This window comes from Pangasianodon hypophthalmus, chromosome 7 (assembly GCF_027358585.1).
Source record: "Pangasianodon hypophthalmus isolate fPanHyp1 chromosome 7, fPanHyp1.pri, whole genome shotgun sequence".
In the NCBI taxonomy this organism is placed as follows: domain Eukaryota; kingdom Metazoa; phylum Chordata; class Actinopteri; order Siluriformes; family Pangasiidae; genus Pangasianodon; species Pangasianodon hypophthalmus.
In genome coordinates, this window is record NC_069716.1 from 19,554,696 (window position 1) to 19,573,828 (window position 19,133).

Genomic DNA, 19,133 nt, shown 5'->3' on the forward strand with positions numbered 1-19,133 from the left:
CGTGCAGCAGCGCTGTGGGGAAATAACATCTCCCTCATTCCTCATGTCCTCCAGCATTTCCTTGAGCGCTGGAGTGCAGTAACCGGTGATACGCGGCTGAAGACGAACAGAAGACCATGCTCGGTAAGACAAATGTACAGTAGATGTGCATGGAATGGAGTGTTGACAGAATGTCGTGCTGCTACTGACCAGGATTTCTGTCCTGCTCTGAATAATCGAGGGCGCGGAGGCAGTGCGGAGGAGGAGAGGTGCTGGTGCTGTGCCCAGGTCAAGGGTCCGACTGAAGTGACCACAGCTGAAGGTAAGAAGAGCCTCTCATCTCTCAACTCCTTTAACAACGCACTGAGCCTCTGTCTGTATTCAACCCTTGTGTTCTGTTTGTTTTAAACTATGAAGTTTAGTGAAATAGTGAAGCCATTAAAAAATACTAATAATCAACATGATCTTTTAAGTGCTTGGCTCATTTTTTTTGGTGCATCTGCTACACCCCCAATCACACAGGTTATATTCAGGACATTTTGACCTGAGAGCAAACCATACAAAAAAAGAAGTGAAATGAAATCTGCTTTTTATAAATAAATAAAACAAGTAGATGAATTCACTTTGTCAAATTAACTCTACATCTTATTTGCACACACACCTGCATGGAGATAGGGATTTGTGTGTCTTTACTGTTCCCCAAAAACATAGATGTGTTCAAGGATGGTCATTTTTAAATATTATTTTTCTGTCCCAGCTCTCCAGAGTTAACAGGACCCATGAGCACATCCACTGCATCCAGAACATGGTGGATTAGTGTTTAGCACGTCTGCCTCGCACCTCTGGGATTGGGGGTTTGAATGCCACCTCTGCCCTGTGTTTACAGAGTTTGCATGTTCTCCCTGTGCTTCAGGGGTTTTCTCTGGGTATTTTCCGTTTTCCTCTCCCAGTCCAAAGACATGCATTGTAGGCTGATTGACATTTCCAAATTGCATGTGTGGGATAAACGGTATGGAAGATGGATAGATGGATGTTCTATTTGCACTGAAGAAGTTAACAAGAAACTTCATCAACAATTAGTGTGTCAAATTACAGGGGCTTCTACACCACGCAGACTACAATTTTATTACATTTCCTTTCTCAAGCCTCTTCTGCCTTGAGAGCTATAGGCAACCAACCTGATGCATCTATGATGTCATGACAACTCTGTAGTACACACACCTTATATGATCACTTAGCTTAGACTCTATAACTTAGATTCTATAAGGCTAAGTACTATTTTAGAAACGCAGACTCAATAAGCTATGCCAAACTGATAGACAAGAAGTTTAATCTATCAGTACGTTCTAGCTGATAATCATTAAGGTCCATATTTTCCCAACTGTATGTGTCTTTGTCTTTGTCAATCTATAATTAGAAATCCTAGTGGCTCATAAATATTCATTGAGGTTTTAGTGCTTCCTTTAAAAAGCCAGTGAGGGCTCCCGACAGTGAGTCAGGCAGTGAGGAGGAGTGTGAGTGTGTGTGTGTGTGTGTCAGAGAGAGAGAGAGAGAGAGAGAGAGAGAGAGGAAGTCAACTCTTTGATATGCTGATGCTCAGGGGATGAGAGCAGATGGCACCTGTTCACAAAGCTTATACCCACTCTCACAGCACCACAGTGGTTCTTCTCACTCGATTTCTATTGCAATACATGGTTTATGGGTCATTAAGTGTGTCTTCTGCGTAGGCAAAACAGTTGGTTTAGACTTTTTGGATACTGAAGTTAAAAAATAACTGTTTTCCCAGGTAGTCAGCAGAGCTCGATTTGATGCCTCACGTATGGTGATGCAATTCCCTCTTGTAAAATTGCCATCCTCTTTTCCATCCCATTTGGATTCATATCATTATTTGCTATCATATTTAATGGGTTTACTGCATTTTCTTAAGCAATTTATCACATACGAAAAAAAAAAACTCTTGCTAGTTAAGCTGTGTAAGCATTTTCCTGAGCTAAATAAATAAGTAGCCTGTAACCTCAACCGGAAATCCCACTTAAAAACATAACTGCTAAGTGAAAACACGTGAAAACTCTTCAATAAAGTTTAGATGGAACAGTAAGTCTGCGTTCAACTGTATTCCTCATCTGACATTTGTCTACTGCTGTGCCATTATCTGTGGTTATTATCATTTAGTGGTGATGTTAATGCCATGGAAAAATGGTTGCATGAAGCACAACCATTAGGGCCACGTGGTCATCTTGTAGCTCTGTTCATTTGATCTCAAAAATGTAATACGTCGATTGTAAATATGTGGATCGTAAATATGAATAAACACACACACAAAATCACACACACTCAATTTACTGATTACTCACTGTTTGTTTAATGTACAGTATCATTTCTTTAGCTGTTATATTCTGAGGCTTGGGGGCGTCTCTGTACCTGGCGGAGTAACCGATCAGATTGAACAATTTCAGCCAATGAGTCCACACCACTCATGGAAAAACCAATATTGATACAATATTGATGATAGCACAGTCATTTGCTACACACTGGAATAACAGACCACTTCATTTGTCTGTAGCATCCAGTATTTTGATAGTGCGCTCATTTACGAAGCATTGGTCACCTCTACCAACAACTGCAGAACTGAACACTGGTGTGATTGTGTTCTGTGTATAGACTACTTCTTGTGCACTTCTGTTGGTTCTTACTATAAAAATAGGTTGTTGATAACCAGTTTAAGCAGACACACAACTGTTGCAGTAAATGCTTAAGATTTACTCCTTCAATCTCAGAAAAAAGGGGGACTAAACAAATACCTTTCCTTGTTACTGGGGTGCATGAAGTGTACCTTTAAATGATTAAAGGTCATTAAAGGTACCTTTAATTAACCCAGTCCATAAGGTGCAATTATGTGTCTTTTTTAAAGGCCATGTGAAAGATGCTACATGTACTGCAGTGACAAGGAACAGTACAGTTTAGTACTTTTTTCTGAGAGTGTACTGTTAAATCATTAAGAGGGGTTCTGAGAACATTTATGCAAAATGTGTGACTCATGGTCATAAATTGCCAACATTAGGGATTTTTTTTTACAGGGCACAATTTGTCAAGAAAGGCAACATGGGGAGCACAGTGGCTTAGTGGTTAGTACAGTTGCCTCGCACCTCCGGGCTGGGGGTTTGAATCCTGCCTCTTCCTTGTGTACATGTTCTCCCTGTGCTTCAGGGGTTTCCTCCGGGTACTTCGGTTTCCTCCTCCAGTGCAAAGACATGCATTGAAGGCTGACTGGCATTTCCAAATTGTCTGTAATGTGTGAATGCGCTATGTGATGGGTTGGCACCCTGTCCAGGGTGTCCCCTGCCTTGTGCCCCGAGTCCCCTGGGATAGGATCCTGTGTAGGATAAGTGGTACAGAGAATAAATGGCTAGATGGAAGAAAGGGAGCGTAAAACAGACTGGTTAGCCACATGGAGCTAAAACAACAGTAAGGGTTTGTCTGTGTCCTGCAAGCCTACAAACCACTCCTGTTACAAGGAACGCTCACTAGCAAATCACACTACACAACATTGCCGTGCCCACTTAACCCAAACCCTATGTTGTAAGTATTTGTTGTGGGCGTGACTTGTAATAGTGGGCGTACCTTGTAAGGGGCGTGGTTTGTAATCCTGGCGGATGTTTAACATATTTGTTGTGGATGTAACTTGTCACACTGGGCGTACTATGTAAGGGGCGTGGCTTGTAATCCTGACTGAAGTTTAAGGTATTTGTTGTGGGCGTGACTTGTAATAGTGGGCGCACCTTGTAAGGGGCGTGGTTTGTAATCCTGTAGGATGGAGACGGATACACTTGGAAAACACCACTAAACTCGAGTAACAATATGAAAACTAACCACTAGAGGGCGCCATTTACTGTACTTTTAATTGAACTGAGAGAACTTTGAAGCAATTCAGGCATATTACATGTAATTTACTATTTTAGACGACGGTATGGTCTGCATTTTAAAGCGAGCACATTTCTGAACTGAGATAATAAGCTAACAGAACGGAAGCAGTAGCTGTTAGAAATGTGTAGACTGTTTAGCGCCGGGTGTAGAGTGTGTTCTGGCGGTGAGGGGAGGACTGACTGATGCCCCGCGTCTCAACATTAACTCTAACCCCTGAACTGCCCCTCCCTGAAACTCGGTAAACAGTCCAACCTCCAGACGGGAGATGGGAGGAGAGTGGAGGAGAGGAGAGTGGAGGAGAGGAGAGGGAAACACACGGCTAACGGACACACACAGCCGCGCTCGTTCTCACTTCCGCTAACTGCGAGCGACGCTTCACAAACTCTCAGCCTGCTTTCTGCAATGCCTGCTCGGGTAAACACACAGCCACAGGGCGGCTCATGTGGAGCACACAGCGGGACGTGCCGGCCCTGAGAGAGCGAAAAACAGCAGGGGAAAGATGAAATGTTTCTCCCGTTACCTGCCTTACATCTTCCGACCTCCGAGCATCATCCTTTCCTCCACCTGCCACGCCGAAGGTAGGATGGTGCGCGTGTGAGCGCGCGCGCGCGCTTGCGTGCGGCGCGTGTGTTTGTGTAATGCGTACGTGTGTGCGCTCGCGCGTGTGTTTCAGATTGTTCCTTCCTACATGTTGCTGCTAATTTGTATTAGAAATAAGTTTCACAGCACCATCAAGACATACAGTCTGCATTGTCCTAGAATGCTCATGACATAATTTTTCCAATCAAAGATTCAGATAAAGAGAGACTTCATGTGTAAACAGTTTGCAGTGTTACTGAGCTCCACTCAAGTAGAGTAGTACTTCAACTGCTCCATCTTACCCCTGGTGGAGGAGTTTAAGTATCTTGGGATCTGGAAAACACAGAGTGTGAGATTGACAACTGGATCAGGTCATCAGCAGTGTTATAGTCGCAAGAGCTCAGTTTGTGGATGAAGCTCTCAGTTGTGGATGAAGTCCTCACTTACAGCCATGAGCTGTGGCTTAGTGCCCAAAAGAATAAGGTTTGAGTACGAGTGGTGGAAGTGAGCTTCCTGCGCAGGGTTGCAGGGCTTACTCTCTGTGATAGGGTAAGGAGCTTGACAATCAGAGTAGAGCCACTGCTCCTCCACGTTGAGAGGAGCCAGAGAGATGAGATTGTATGGGCATATTACCAGGATTTGAATCAGGCACACCCCACTGGATGGTGATCCCGGAGCAGACCCAGGTCCCAGTGGAGAGATTATGTCTGACAGTTGGCCAGGGAAAATCTGGGGATTCCCAAGGAGAAGCTGCAGTCTGTGACCAGGGATAGAGAAGTCTGGGCTAACCTTCTCATCTTGCTGCCACCGCAACCCCCACTAGGAAAAACAGAAGCTGAATGAATGAATGAATGAATGAATGAATGAATGAATGGAGTAGAGATTGTCTTAAAAGTCAGTTAATTAGGCCTGTTTTTTTTGGGTTTTTTTGCATTATTATTTTTTTTCATACCACAGTGGTGTTGAATTCTCGATGCTGATTGGTCAGAAGGTGTTGATTAATTTTCCATAACAACATCTCTGAAAGTAGTTCTGAAAGTAGTTAATATGATTCACAGATTTATATTAATGCTCTCATTCTAGTAAATTATGATCTCTATAGTAAAGGTTCATTCACAGGGACTTGTATGGCTTACGCTCCATGTAATCAAAGCCTAATAATACATGGATTAAAAAAATGTTGTTAATTAAAAAAGAAAAACATAATAGTTGATGAAATGTAACAGTCATAGGTAAGGCAGTTCCTTTAAGTTTTCCACCACTGGAAAGTCCAAGGATGAAGGACACTGGGCTTTGTTGTTTTCTTTTAAGATGTGGCATTTTTTTTTGTCTTATTAATGACTCTTTATGTCTGTAACATAAATAGGAACTAACTTGTTTCGTGGGCATTCCACAACAATAAATGTAACTATAAACAGATAAAAATATTGTTTCCTTATATAATAAATAAAAAGAATGACTCTTTTGCAAATTGCTGTAGTATAAGAGGAATAAAGCTGTTTGGGATGTGCTGTTATTGGTATGTAATCAGCTTCAGGCTGGTAATAGTAACACCGCTTCACTTCGGAGACATCACACCACCACATCGTTGGTTATTTTCCTATACCAGCATACCCCATAATGTTTCGTTCCATTCTTAGTTCATACACACAAAAACATATATAAGACTACGATGTGAATAAACAAATTTAATCTATAGTTTACAACATATAGAAAAGGACAGCACTCAACATGAGGATTAGCACAGTGTGACTGTTTAAAATAAATTGTCAGTATTAAAGGAATCTTGATAGGAATGGACATTGTATATTAAGACTGCTGTGCGTTTTTCTGAGAGGATTTTTCTGTTAAGAGGTTGATGCGGTGCTTGATGCATTATTTGTTTGGTCTTTCTGCTTTAGAAGTTAATTTTCTTGGGGTTAGTTACTGCTAGCGAGATGCAAAGTTGAATCTGACTAATAATCGGAGAAGAGCAAAGAGAGGAGATAAAACCATGATCAGGAAGTCTACACTGAATACAGAGCCTTAGAGAGGGGAAATAATTATCTGGGTTGTGTGGACATGCACATGTACAGCTTGTGACTTGTGATATGAGTACTTTGTAATGAATTATCATAGTTTTGGTGTGCTGTGTTCTGCATTTTAAGGTCAGACACAGTATCAGTCAGTTGTTTATGAAATATTTAAACCAGGACTCACAAAATAATGAAAGACTGGTGAATGGTTGTAATTATGAGTATTAATGTTTATATAATCATAGCGACAGAGAAAAATAATTACCCTAGTTGTCCAGCAACAAAATAACTAAACATTCATCTAGTTGCAGTGATAATGTCCAAATTGAAGTCCTTGTTCTTACTGTAAATACAGTTTGCATATAATACTGCTGTATTTATTGCGCTTATGAAGTCTCACTGTTGTTTCCATTCTGTTTCCCTTCCCACACTGGCTAGAAGCAAACTTAAACAGATGACTTGTTACAGAAACATGTGACAGTGCATGCTTTGGGGGTGCGCTGTGTCTCAACCAATGTTCTCTGTGGTTCTTAGTAAAATAACTGCAAAGGTTAAGTATCTTGCTCTCATGTGGTACTTTTGTGTATTAACAACTCAGTCATAAGATTGTTATGAGGGAATCAATGAGTTGTATAGTGTGCTGTGAAGTTGGCGTTACAGTTACTTTCCTTTTTTGGTGATGGAATATGATTGTCTAGGTTTGAGACATTACCAAACAACCTGTGAGCCTGACCACAAACACCGTAAAGAGGTCAAATTGAAATGGCTCATATTGACACTTATGTCCGGTCGGTAGGTTATTGAATCACACAATGTTTTCAGTGCTGCACTCAGGGGCAGGATATTTATTGTGTTGTTGAATAGTAGTTACGGTCCTTTGATTGTCCTCTGTTGGCTCGCCCCGGGCCTCACATAGACACGCCAGTGAGTTTATTTGAAGCAGAGAGGCCCTTGTAGTTCATACCTGAATCAGCCGGCTGGTATCTGGCACTGTAAATCTGCAGTTTCTCTGTGCGTTTAAGGACATTTTTTTTCCCATGAAGCTTGATTATCCTGTTGGAAACTGCACAGCAATGCTTACTTAATTTGATCTGGTCTGTCATCAGAAATACACCAGAGCACTTCTCATCATGGGACTAATAAATTCAAAGTATAGCTGACTCACAGTTTGTCAGTATGTTGTTTCACCAAGCTCCACAGTAGGTGCTAGCAGCATCATGCAAGGAAAAATAATGAGCAAAAATCAGAAATCATTAAGGACGTTGCTGACGAGCAAACCTGGTACTCAGATGGTTGACAAATTAAAGGAAAAGCCAGTAAAACATGCCTTAGTAAGGTGTTAGGACACCATGAGCCACCAGAAGAGCTTCAGTACATCCTAGGTAGATTCTACAAGTTTGTGGAACTGTATGGAGAGATGAACATCAATCTTCCAAACGATTTTCCCTCAATTGTTGTTTTGATCGTGGTGGTGGAGAGCGCTGTCTAACACGGCGCTCCACAATGACCAATAGATGTTCAGTTGGTTGAGATCTGTTGATTGTTCAGGCCATAGTATATAATTTGCATCATTTTCATCCACATCAAATCATTCAGTGAGCCCTTGTGCCCTGTGGATGGGGACATTGCCATCCTGGAAGAGACCATTAGTCAGAATAGCTTTGTATTGATTTGCAGTGACTCTTTCCTCTAAGGGGGCAAGTGGGACCCAAACCATGCTAGTAAAATGCAGTGTTTTTTCTCCTTTAATTTGTCAACCTGTTTGTAGAACCGAATAATGAGGATGATGGACAGTAAGCTGTGTTATGGCTGGTCATGTGTCCAGTTTTAAGGGAGAACCAGAGCATGTCTGCCTTCCCATTCAGCTGGGTAATGAAGTGCGCTTTTGGTTTTTCTTCACAGGAAGTGAATGAACTCTGTGAGGGGGAGCAGAGTGGGGCAGCTGACCTAAATTAATATGCTACTGCAGTAACCTGGGCAAATAAAGCACAACAGTGAGGGCTGGGAGAGCTGCCAGTGCTTCAAGGTTCAGGCTTGCACCCACAGAAGGGTTTATAAATATAGGGGTTTTTACGGTGGACACTGTGAGGTCTTAAAGTTGATTTGTGTGTGTGTCCCTGTATGAGCTCTGGTTAGTAACCTTCCAGGGTAGAAGTGCTTGTAATATAACTGTCATTCAGTAAAAATAACTTGCGAGGTGATATTGCACTGTGTATTCAGTTGTGTTCTGTGTTTTTCTGGAGTCATTTTGGTTGTTTCCAACAGCTGCAGGCTAACTTAGGCCATTGATGTATTATTGGTGGCTTTGATATGCGCAATATGATTTCCTATTGTCATTTTATTTGGCGTTCCATTCGCCGCCGGCGAAATGGAAATTGACATATCAGACATTTTCAATCAGTATAAACAAATGAATTACTTTATCGCCAGCAGTCTAACATTAGTCATGGTTGGGTTTCTGTGTGTAGAGTATCGTGACTTTATGTTTAGCTGCTGGTAAGCAGGACAATGGGAAAGGGGAGGGGTGTGAGCTCCCTGCTGGGCAAACAGTTCACACCTCTCCACAATAACACTGGTACAGAGATAAAACGGACAGCACATCTAAAGCTTTTTGATAGTAAAACACCTGGTGGAGTGTGACATCTCAAATAAATTCAACACAGGCATCCCCAAAACAGGTGGAAATTCCATTTTTTGGGCTCTGGTAAAAAAAAAGGGTCATGAGAATCATAAATGGAAGTGGTTGCTTGTGACTTAAAGGATTAACTGGTTAAGACTGTAGGATATAACACTGTGAAATTTTGCCCTCTCGCATTTACAGATATCATCCACTCCATAATCCTACTTTCCCTCTCTCAGTCTTTATGATATACATTATATGGCCAAAGGTATGTGGCCACCAGACCAGAACACCTATATGAACTTGTTGGAAATCCCATTCCAAAACCACGGGCATTAATATGGAGTCGCGTAAAAAGCCTGACTGTCAAAACCAACCTTATCATTAACTGTCCTGTCCACTGCGCCTCCTCCACTGAAAATTTTCATAGAGCGAGCACGAGGCAGCGTGATTCTTGCCCCAGTGTGCCTCTGTCAGTGCTTATTGCAGTTTTGACCACAAGGTGCAGTAGTAACTCTATGGAGCTAAATGGGGCAGTGAGAATGCTTCCCTATGATTGTGCAACATCTAGAAATATGACCGGCTCAACGGAACGTCAGCTTATATCTGTCAAATAGCAAATTTTTAAAAAATCATTGGTCACTTAAAAACGTTATTAATATTAATATTATAATGTATGGAGTTGTGAATGAGGACTTTATAGAGACTAACATTTGTTTTATATAAAAAGCTACCGCTGCTGCCTGATCAATGTGTGTGTGTGTGTGTGTGTGTGGAGGGGTTGGTGGAGCAGTGACAAGTCTATAGACTACACCACTGCCGAGGAGTTTTTTTTTTTTTTTTTTGCATAAATTGTGACAGGAAAATGTGCAGTGAATGTACTGCTTCATGAGAGCAGACTCACACCAGGTCAGCTGATTTAGAGACACTCCAGAGGAGATGAGAGTAAACGAGGCAGGGAGGCTACAAGGCTAGCTATATTTAATCTCATTCTAAATGCTTTAGTTTGAGAGGCTCAGCAGCAGTGTTCAGAGATAAGAAGCTCTATTGTCTGTTCTCTGTAGCCAGAGAACACTCGGCTCTGAGAAGGGCTTTGCTGGACCAGTGACTAGAAGCAGCAAATGAATCAGCAAAATTATATGTGACCTCTGCCCCAACCCACACACTTTTTATCTTTTGTAGTTTGTTAGCTCTTTAGTAGTTCACTCAGGTTATCAAAGGTACAAAATTTCTCTGTTGCTCTCTCTGTCTTCTTCTTCTCTTTTTCTTGGAATGTCCCATTTTAAGAGCAAAAGACAAAATGAATAATACACTACTCAGTGCATTTGTGTGTATCTGTGAACATTAGAGTGTGTGTCAGTGATCTGTCTGAATGAGCACACTTTTGTCCCTGCTCTGCACTAACAGTTTGTATTGTGTTATACAATTATTCTACATTATGCAACACATTGTGTAATACAATAACACGAAATGATTGCCTTTATTTAGTAGACAAAGTGTAGAGTTTTGATTCTTATACCATTCAAGCCATAGATGGTGGATTACGGCATTTACGGTTAAGTGCAAAAGTTTTTTATACCCTTAAGATGAAATGAAGAAGGCATTTTATAGCAAGACATTGTGTTAGGTTTTGCACATGTTCCTTCATTGTCACATGTAACAGAAATGACGAGATAATGAAAAAAAAACCCAAAAAAATCAAAGTGATTTCAGCTTGAATCTCCCTTTCTGAATGTCATCTTCAGTAACCGCTTTATCCTGGTCAGGGTCACAGCTAAAGGGCCTAGCCTAGCCAATCCACCTACTAGCATGTTTTTAGAAGGTGGGAGGAACCTGGAGGAAACCCACACAGACACGGGCATAATGCAATGTAAATATTCTCTAATACCTTGTATGCCCATGCATCCTCTGAGCAGTTTATGGATTGATGCTGTTGTAATATTCACCGGTCAGTCTTCTTTGCATCTGTGTTTTGGATGTCATTCTTCTTGACACATGTGTTTTAGATTTTATGCCCTACCTTCTTCTAGGTTTGTGCGATATGATAGTAACATCCCTACATGATTTCCAGTGATGTTTATCACTAATTTTATTATATAACCAAACCTGCCAATCATTACGCATTTTGCATCGGAGTATACTAGTGTTAGAGAGTAATGTTTAGGTGCACTGAATTATGACTGTTGTAGTTTTGGGGTGGGGGTTGGAGCTGTGAGTGTGTGTGAGCCTCAGAGTGATGGTGTCTCTCCCTTTTTTTAGTCCATTAGCCGGTTTTGTTTTTATCTGTGGAAGTAAAACAGACCGGAATAAATGCCACTCATTCAGCAGTGCTCTGACTTCTGACTCATCACTGTGAAGGGAAAAGACGCAGTAATATGGATATTTAGCCCAATAAAACGGCAGATGAGCCAGCCGACATGTGAATCAGGAATAATGGTTTTTTTTTTTTGAAAATCTCTCTCTTGCTCATCACTGTGAGCAGCATCAACAGGAAATGTCAGCCACGTGAACATTAGACAACCAATTGTCTAAATGGTCATATTATTATTTCTCTTGTACTCTCTTTAAACCAGAAATGGTGGAAATGCTTGTTTTCCTGTCTTTTTCCATTTTGCACAATTACATTGTTCATCGTGAAATTTTAAAATGGAAAATCACGAATGGGGAAAAGTCAATATCACACAAGACTACCTTCTTCACATAAGGTCCGGAGACAGAGAGAGGACATGATATATTCATGTTATTTTTAACATCTTGGGATTCCTTGTAGATGAACTGAAAAACAGAGGTACAGTGGCTATAAAAAAAATCTACACACCCCTGTTAAAATTGCAGGTTTTTGTGATGTAAGAAATGAAATCAAGACAAATCATGTTAGGTTTTTTTTCCATCTTTAATGTGTTGTAGCAGCTAACAAAATTCAAGTGAAAAGCAAAGAGAAATAGGGGGAAAAAAGAAAAAGAGAAAACTTGTTTGTGCAACTGTGTGTACCCCTTAACTCATACTTTGTTAAAGCACCTTTTGCTTGTAATACAACACTCAGTCAGTGCTCCAGATTGATCAGATTGCGAGGGGATCTTTTTCGCACAACCCTCTTCAATTCAGGTTTTTGATAGGATTTAGATCTGGGCTATAACCAGGCCATTCCAAACATTTTAAATCTTCTTCTTCTGAAGCCATTTCTTTGTTGATTTGGATTTGTGCTTTGGGTCATAATCCTACTGAAAGGCGAAATTTGTCTTCATCTCCCTCCAACTGTCTAACAGAGGCCTGTAGGTTTTGTACCAAAATACAAGAGTATTTGGAGCTATCCATGATTCTCTCTATCTTGACTAGAGCCCAAATCCCAGCTGAAGAAAAGCAGCCCCATAGCACGATGCTGCCACCACCATGCTTCACCATGGGTATGGTGTTCTTTAGGTGATAAGCTGTTTGGTTTTTGCACCAAAAATATGTTATAGAATTCTGCCCAAAAGCTTCTACCTTGGTCTCATTAAACCATACACATTTTGCCACATTATTTGGGGTGATTTAGGTCTCAGATGTTTTTTTCTTGAGAAAGGGCTTCTGTCTAGCCACCCTACCCCACAGCCCAGACATGTGAAGAATACACATGATTTTTTGTCAGATGCAAGGAGTGACCAGTACTGAGTGGCCAGATATTTCTACAGCTCTTTCAATGTTACTGTAGGTCTCTTGGCAGCAACCCTTTCGTCAATTTTGAAGGGACATCCTGTTCTTCGTAATGTCACTTTACTGTGGTGCCCCATTTTCTTCACTTGTTGATGATTGCCTTCATGGTGTTCCATGGTACATTTAATGTTTTTGAAATTCTTTTGTTCCTCTCTTCTGATTGGTACCATTTAACAATGAGATGCTGTACAGTCTTTGTAAGCTTTGCAGACCATGGTTAAGCAGTCGGGTGAATCATGAAGATGCCAAGTAAATCCTACAGAAACAGCTGCTCTTATTTGGAGTTAATCAGAATCACTTCATTGGTGACAGTTGTATGATAATTGCATTTGAACATGAGTTTGAATGTGAATGGTTAATTCTGAGCGCAGTCACATGCCCCATTATAACAGGGTGTACAAATTCATGAAACCAGGTTTTTTTCAACATGTGCATATGCAACAATATATGGCATTTTTAAATAAATAAATAAATAAATAAATTTGCAATGCATAATAATCCCATTCAGGAGCCATAGCTGTTTACTAAAAATTTCAGATAGTATTGATGATATTCAGCACCAAGGACAAGGACAGCTGCGTGGCATCTATAGAGCAAGTCTAGTATACGCTCAATAAGTCAAAGCTTCAGTGATACACTGGGTGAAAACCAAATATTAAAGGGTAAGGCAGTGTGAGTCCATTTTGGTTTTATGCCTCTTAAAGCTTTAGATCTTTTCTCTTTTCTCTCTGTCTGTTTCTGTGTTTCAGCCTTCCTCTCTCTCTTTCTATGCGAAATGAAGGACTAGAGAAACTAACTGCATATGGGAATACTGTTATGACCTCTGAGTCATCAAGTATTTATTATCTCTTCCTATTTTATCCACTATTATGCTGTCTGGAGCTGCACTGCCATTTTATTTGTTAGACATGTACACACAGCCAGCCTTTTTACAAAGCTTTATTGGTGATCAATTGTCATGAGCCTAGGGGATTTTGCTAAATAGCACAAGTGCTTTTGTTATATGTGTAACTGTTTGTATTTGAGATATTCTTGCAAAATCTGTTAAGGCCAAGGATGTTAGCCTGTTACTGGAGATGTATCTGACCCTTTCCGTGACTCCACTCTGTATCCTTATCCAAACCTGTGCCTGGTTCATGACACTCCTCTTTTTTTAGGGATACTGTTATGTCAGACCAGCTTGTAATACCTATATAAAGACACTCATATACACATTTATGTTTACATGCACACAACTAGCACAAACCTATCCAATGTGTGTATTGTGCACTTTTTCTTAACCCACCTGCCCAGTCAAAGCATTCACAAAATAGCTTTATTAATAAGTTGAGCCAGAATTATGGCACTATAGGCTATAGTACAAAGAAAAGAGTGCAGGGGCAAGAAGAGGAGGAGGAGGAGGAGAAACAGAAAACCAGCTTTAAATAAACAGCAAAAATGTGAAGCAGAAACTCAGACAGTAGAGCTTGGATTGTAGACTGATGGCCCTTATGGCCCAGACCACAAGCAAAAGTTGTACCCAGACAATAATACCTCTCGAGGGCACTCAGCTGACTGAGCACTCACAATAGCACTTTTTGCTATTGCTATCTGTAAATGGTTTGCCAAATTTCCTTTAACCATTTCAGTTTCTACATTTTCCTCCAGGGCTCTTTTTGCACACACACTTTTGCACAGGAATTCAGTGGTAATTAACTGGCAAGTGGTTAACTGTGAATGCAAATTCTGGGAAAAAAAGAAAAATGATTGCCCTATCATCTGGAGATTGTGAATTTGAATCCCAACGATTCCACAGCCATCCTTGGCCAAGAATCCAAGATAGCAAAATTGGCCATGCTCTCTGGGTAGGAGGGATGGCATACCCTCTCTTCCCTGTCAATCACAGAGACACTATCGTGGGCATCTGTGAGCTGCTCTGACTGTGTTATGCCGCCTGTGACGCAGCATGAGGAACAGTTTGAAAAGATGCGGTTGGCTGGCTTCACTCTCCCCGGTTGGTATCTGTTATATGATAAGGAAGACCTGACTGAAATCATTTATAATCACATTATCCGGTGTTCTCCGGTGAGAATGGGTTCCCTGTTGAGTCTGGTTCCTCTCAAGGTTTCTTCCTCTTGTCATCTTGTTACTGTCTGCTCTGGCTTGTTCATTAGGAATAAATTCAAAATTTCAGTTGAAATTTTATATCTGGATTTCTGTAAAGCTGCTTTGTGACAATGTCCATTGTTAGAAGTGCTATATAAATAAAATTTAATTGAATTGACGAATTAATGGGAATTGACCAAAACTAAATTAGAGAGAAAAGGGGGGTTCGGTGGAATTCTGGGAAATCTGAAGAGACCCAGGAAATTATTAGGAGGAATCTTGGGTGAACAGAAGCCAATTCATTCTTTAGTTGTTTATCCTATGACTTGCCAACACCTTTTGAGGTGGCTGATTTAAACCATTAGCGCAGTGAAGTGTTAACAGCATAAAAGTCTGAAGTCTACAAAGAAAAAGAAATGTCACGAAGGAAATACTGACCATTTAAGGACAAATTTCTTCATTAGATGCATGGCACAATTACAGAATATCTATGGGCATAGCTAAGGTGTTGCAGGGGTAGCCAGTGCCACCCTAGCATGGCCAACCCAGTAAGACATTCTTCTTCTTCTTCTTCTTCTTCTTCTTATTCCTGTTAGTGCAGATATCATGACATATGATGCTTAACTAAACAACATGGTGATCCCACTGTGATAGGCCAGTTTGAACAATAACGGGACATCCACACATCCACAGGAACAAGGACGTTTAGCTAGATAACACAGAATCAAACTATTCCCTGGCCCCACATAACATTTAGTTTTCTGCAGTTCATTATTAGCTACTGTTAGCTAATAATGTTGAATTTGTAATGCTAGTGTACTTCATAAGATGTAGCCTAACGTTATTCTAGCTATACATTTTTGTAGCTTGCTAGATGACAAATAGTGATGCTTAGCTGTGTGCCATTTATGTCTGATGTGGATCCTACTCCTGCCAGATAAGGGTCGCCACATTATGTCAATTTCTATGGATGCAGATTAATATTTTGCCCCACCCTAGATTGCCACCCCAATAAATCCATTGGGTCTAACCTGGCCACCCTATTGTAAAATGTCTGGCTACACCCCTGGTCTAGGCATTTATTTGTAAGACTTAAAGAAAGCAGTGTGAAATATACAGACTATGTATAAGTGTATTCTATGTAACAGGACTTTCATAGCAAATGTGAAGTGTTGATCCTCATAATGTAGCCTGTAGTTTGAAGCCTGCAGTATGACGGGCACAAAGCTCAAACATTACTGGTAAGGGTATGACAATAATGCATTTTTTTTTGTGTGTGAAAACCCTATTTGAAACAAAATTATTTGGAAGGCCAGAGTTTGAGGTGAATTGTTTTAGGAAAAAGTGGAGTACAGAACTAGAGTGAAAAAGACTTTTTTTTTACTATTTATCTTGTTATATTGTTATTATTTTCACTCAGAACACTGTGGTAGCATGTACAAGTAATTCTGAAAAGGGTTTGCTCTTAAAAATATTAGCATGTGAATCTAAAAGAAGTTGCTGGAAGAGACTGGACTTGGACGTCACCCTCTGTCTGTTTCCAGGAAACTCTAACATCAAGCCAACACAGCCGGAACTCTGACACTGTGTGTGTGAGTGTGTGTGTGTGAATAGATGGCATAATCAGCACTAACGAAAGAGTGCTTGGGCAAGTTGATGTGCGTAATATTAGACATGGATACAAGTGCTTGAGTGAGTGTTTGTTAGCCTCATATGTTGTGTGAGATTCTATTAGTATTGACATCATGCTGAGACATAAGCAGATCAGAAAGCTTTCTTGTGTGTTGCCTCTTTATCTCACACAAGCTCTAGAAATCTAGCTTCAGCTTGCAAACATCTTTTCAGTCTGTTCAGAAATTTACGAAAGGGCTGTGGGAAATTATAAACACTTGTCAGATATCGGGTTTATTTTTTCCAGGACAACCTAGGAGCTGTGGGCTAAATCTAATTTTCGTCATATTTTCTTGGCTTCACCCATCTCACTCTTAAACACATTGCTGAATTGAGTGAGATACAGGAGCTTGAATAACATTTTACGTCTGTGTTCTCGGCCGCAGAGACCTGTACAGCGTCATTGATTCAGGTCTGTGTTTCCCCAGAGCTTTGATCAATAGCACATCCCAGTTAATAGCAGCTCCAGTGTAAACCTGTCTGCTGCACTCTACCTTATACAACACTGTACAGATGTACAGGGGGAGTGATGAGGGAGGCATGTGCGATCTGCCATGACAAGGGTGAGTTTGAGTCAAACAGGATGTTAGAGCCAGAGGGGTGGGTTTGTATGTGTGTGTGTGTGTGCGTGAGAGAGAGGCATGACTGGCGTGTAATGTGGGGAATTGCTGACTCAGTGGGAAGGCCTGCGCTCTGAGAGCTTCTATTTACATCTCCCTAAGGACTCGGCTCAAGGACATCACTTGTTAAATGATGTTTTAGCATGTGACCGTGTGTGTGTGTGTCTGTGTGTGTGTGGGTGTGAGTGTGTGTGTGGGCATGTTTTTATATTCTGATGGGGACCAATTTTTCACACAAGGATAGTAATATCTGACAGTTTTGACCTCATGGGGATATTTGGCTTAGTCCCTATGAGGAAAACTGCTTATTCAAAATTTTAGCTTTTATATTAAAATCTAGGAGACTCAAAATGTTTCCTTTTGGTTACTGATGTTAAGGTTAGGGTTAGATTTATGTGTAGGTGTGGTATCAGTTAGCTGCATAATTATGTCAGTGGAAAGTCCTTACAAGAATAGTAAGACAAACTGTGTGTGTGTATGTGTGTGCGTTTTCTTGACTTCCTTTCTCCTCCCCCACATTTACTGTTTGTTTAATAAACATATGAAATGTGTGTGTGTGTGTGTGTGTGTGTGCATGTGCGTTTGTATGACGCCTTTCATCCCAGAATGTTCCTGTTCATTGTCCTGTGACGCTCATTGCATAATTTCCTGCCCACTCATACACGATCATAAACAAAGATTTAATGTGCTGCTGTCCCCTGCATCTGTGGCCTTTGACACAGAGGACGTAGGACATGTGGGAAATATAAAAGTACACTCTGAACTTTCATCGCTGCTCTAAAAATGCACTGCTGAATGTATTGTGGAACAAGTTCAAATGGGTGATGAGTTAAAGGAAGAAACAGTGGGGCTCTGTTATGTTATGCTGTGGGAGGCATTTTGCTGGTTTGTGTCCACTTGTCCCCTTAGAGGGAAAAGTCACTGCAAAACAGTACGAAGTTATTTTGACTGATCACCTTAATCCTATAATGAAACATTTTTATCCTGATGTGAGTGGTCTCTCAGTGGACAGGAAGACTCCCTGAATAGTTTGGTAAGTATGAAAATGATGTAAGTGTTATGGTCTACACAGTAACCAGATCTCAACCTTTGGGCCGGTGTGTCAGACAGTGTTCTCCACCACCATCATCAAAACACCAATCTTTTGGGAAAATGGTGTTCATCTCTGCGAAGGTGCAATGAAGCTGTTCTTGTGACTTGTCCTTGCCCAATGCCTTACTTATTGTTCATTCAATTTGTCTATCTTTTTGTGTGTAATGCAATATTGAGGATATAGTGCCCTCTAGAGTTCTAACTTGTCATTGATTTTATTTGTTCACTGCTACATTACACCAGCAGATGGTGGTGTTATGTAAGTTCTTCAGTCAGATAAGACTAGATGATGTTTGATATCATACTTGAGTATACTGAAAGTGTAGCTGCCATTATAAGGAAATATAATATCCAGCCAACATCAATCCTGTGGTCAGAAACTGACACTGATGATGGGCTAGAGGACATTTAACACAGGTTAATAGAAACATATGAGCTATAGTCTCCAGTGGTAAACCAATAAGGAGGACCAATAAGGTGGATAAAGATGATAAAGTGGCCAGTAAGTTTACACAGTGCTTTAAAACAACACTGCTTCCCCTTATACACTCGCACCAACAGCACACACACAGTACCATCTTGATGTCATTGCTGTGCTGAGATTGAACCACCAGCCAAATAATAGAGAATCAGCAATAGTCCTACAGAGGTCCATTTCTACTGAGTTGATTCTGTCGAGAAGGTGAAGGGGAGCTGACAAATTGTGCGTGACAACAGATGATGGTCTACACTCAGGAAATACAAAGTCGGTATTTATTGATAAGATTTGCAGTATGTACAGTATGTATACATATATTATCTGTTTAAATATATTAGTTTATGATATAATGTGTAATTATTAGCACATATATTGAC

At 40.6% G+C, this 19,133-nt stretch overlaps 1 protein-coding gene across 4 annotated transcripts in view; it reads left to right on the forward strand.

The window, feature by feature from the left end:
• The first annotated feature begins 1 nt into the window (after position 1).
• Positions 2–19,133, forward strand: part of LOC113529153 (serine/threonine-protein phosphatase 2A 55 kDa regulatory subunit B beta isoform) — a 55,653-nt gene continuing 36,521 nt past the window's right edge. For 2 of the 4 annotated variants that reach the window (XM_026918144.3, XM_053235548.1), the window contains exon 1: positions 118–301. In XM_026918144.3, the coding sequence (XP_026773945.1) occupies positions 133–301 (169 nt within the window). In that variant the 5' untranslated portion in view covers positions 118–132. Of the gene's footprint in view, positions 302–4,045; positions 4,482–19,133 lie in introns of those variants that run through there. The other 2 variants (XM_026918146.3, XM_026918147.3) reach the window with 2 other exon arrangements.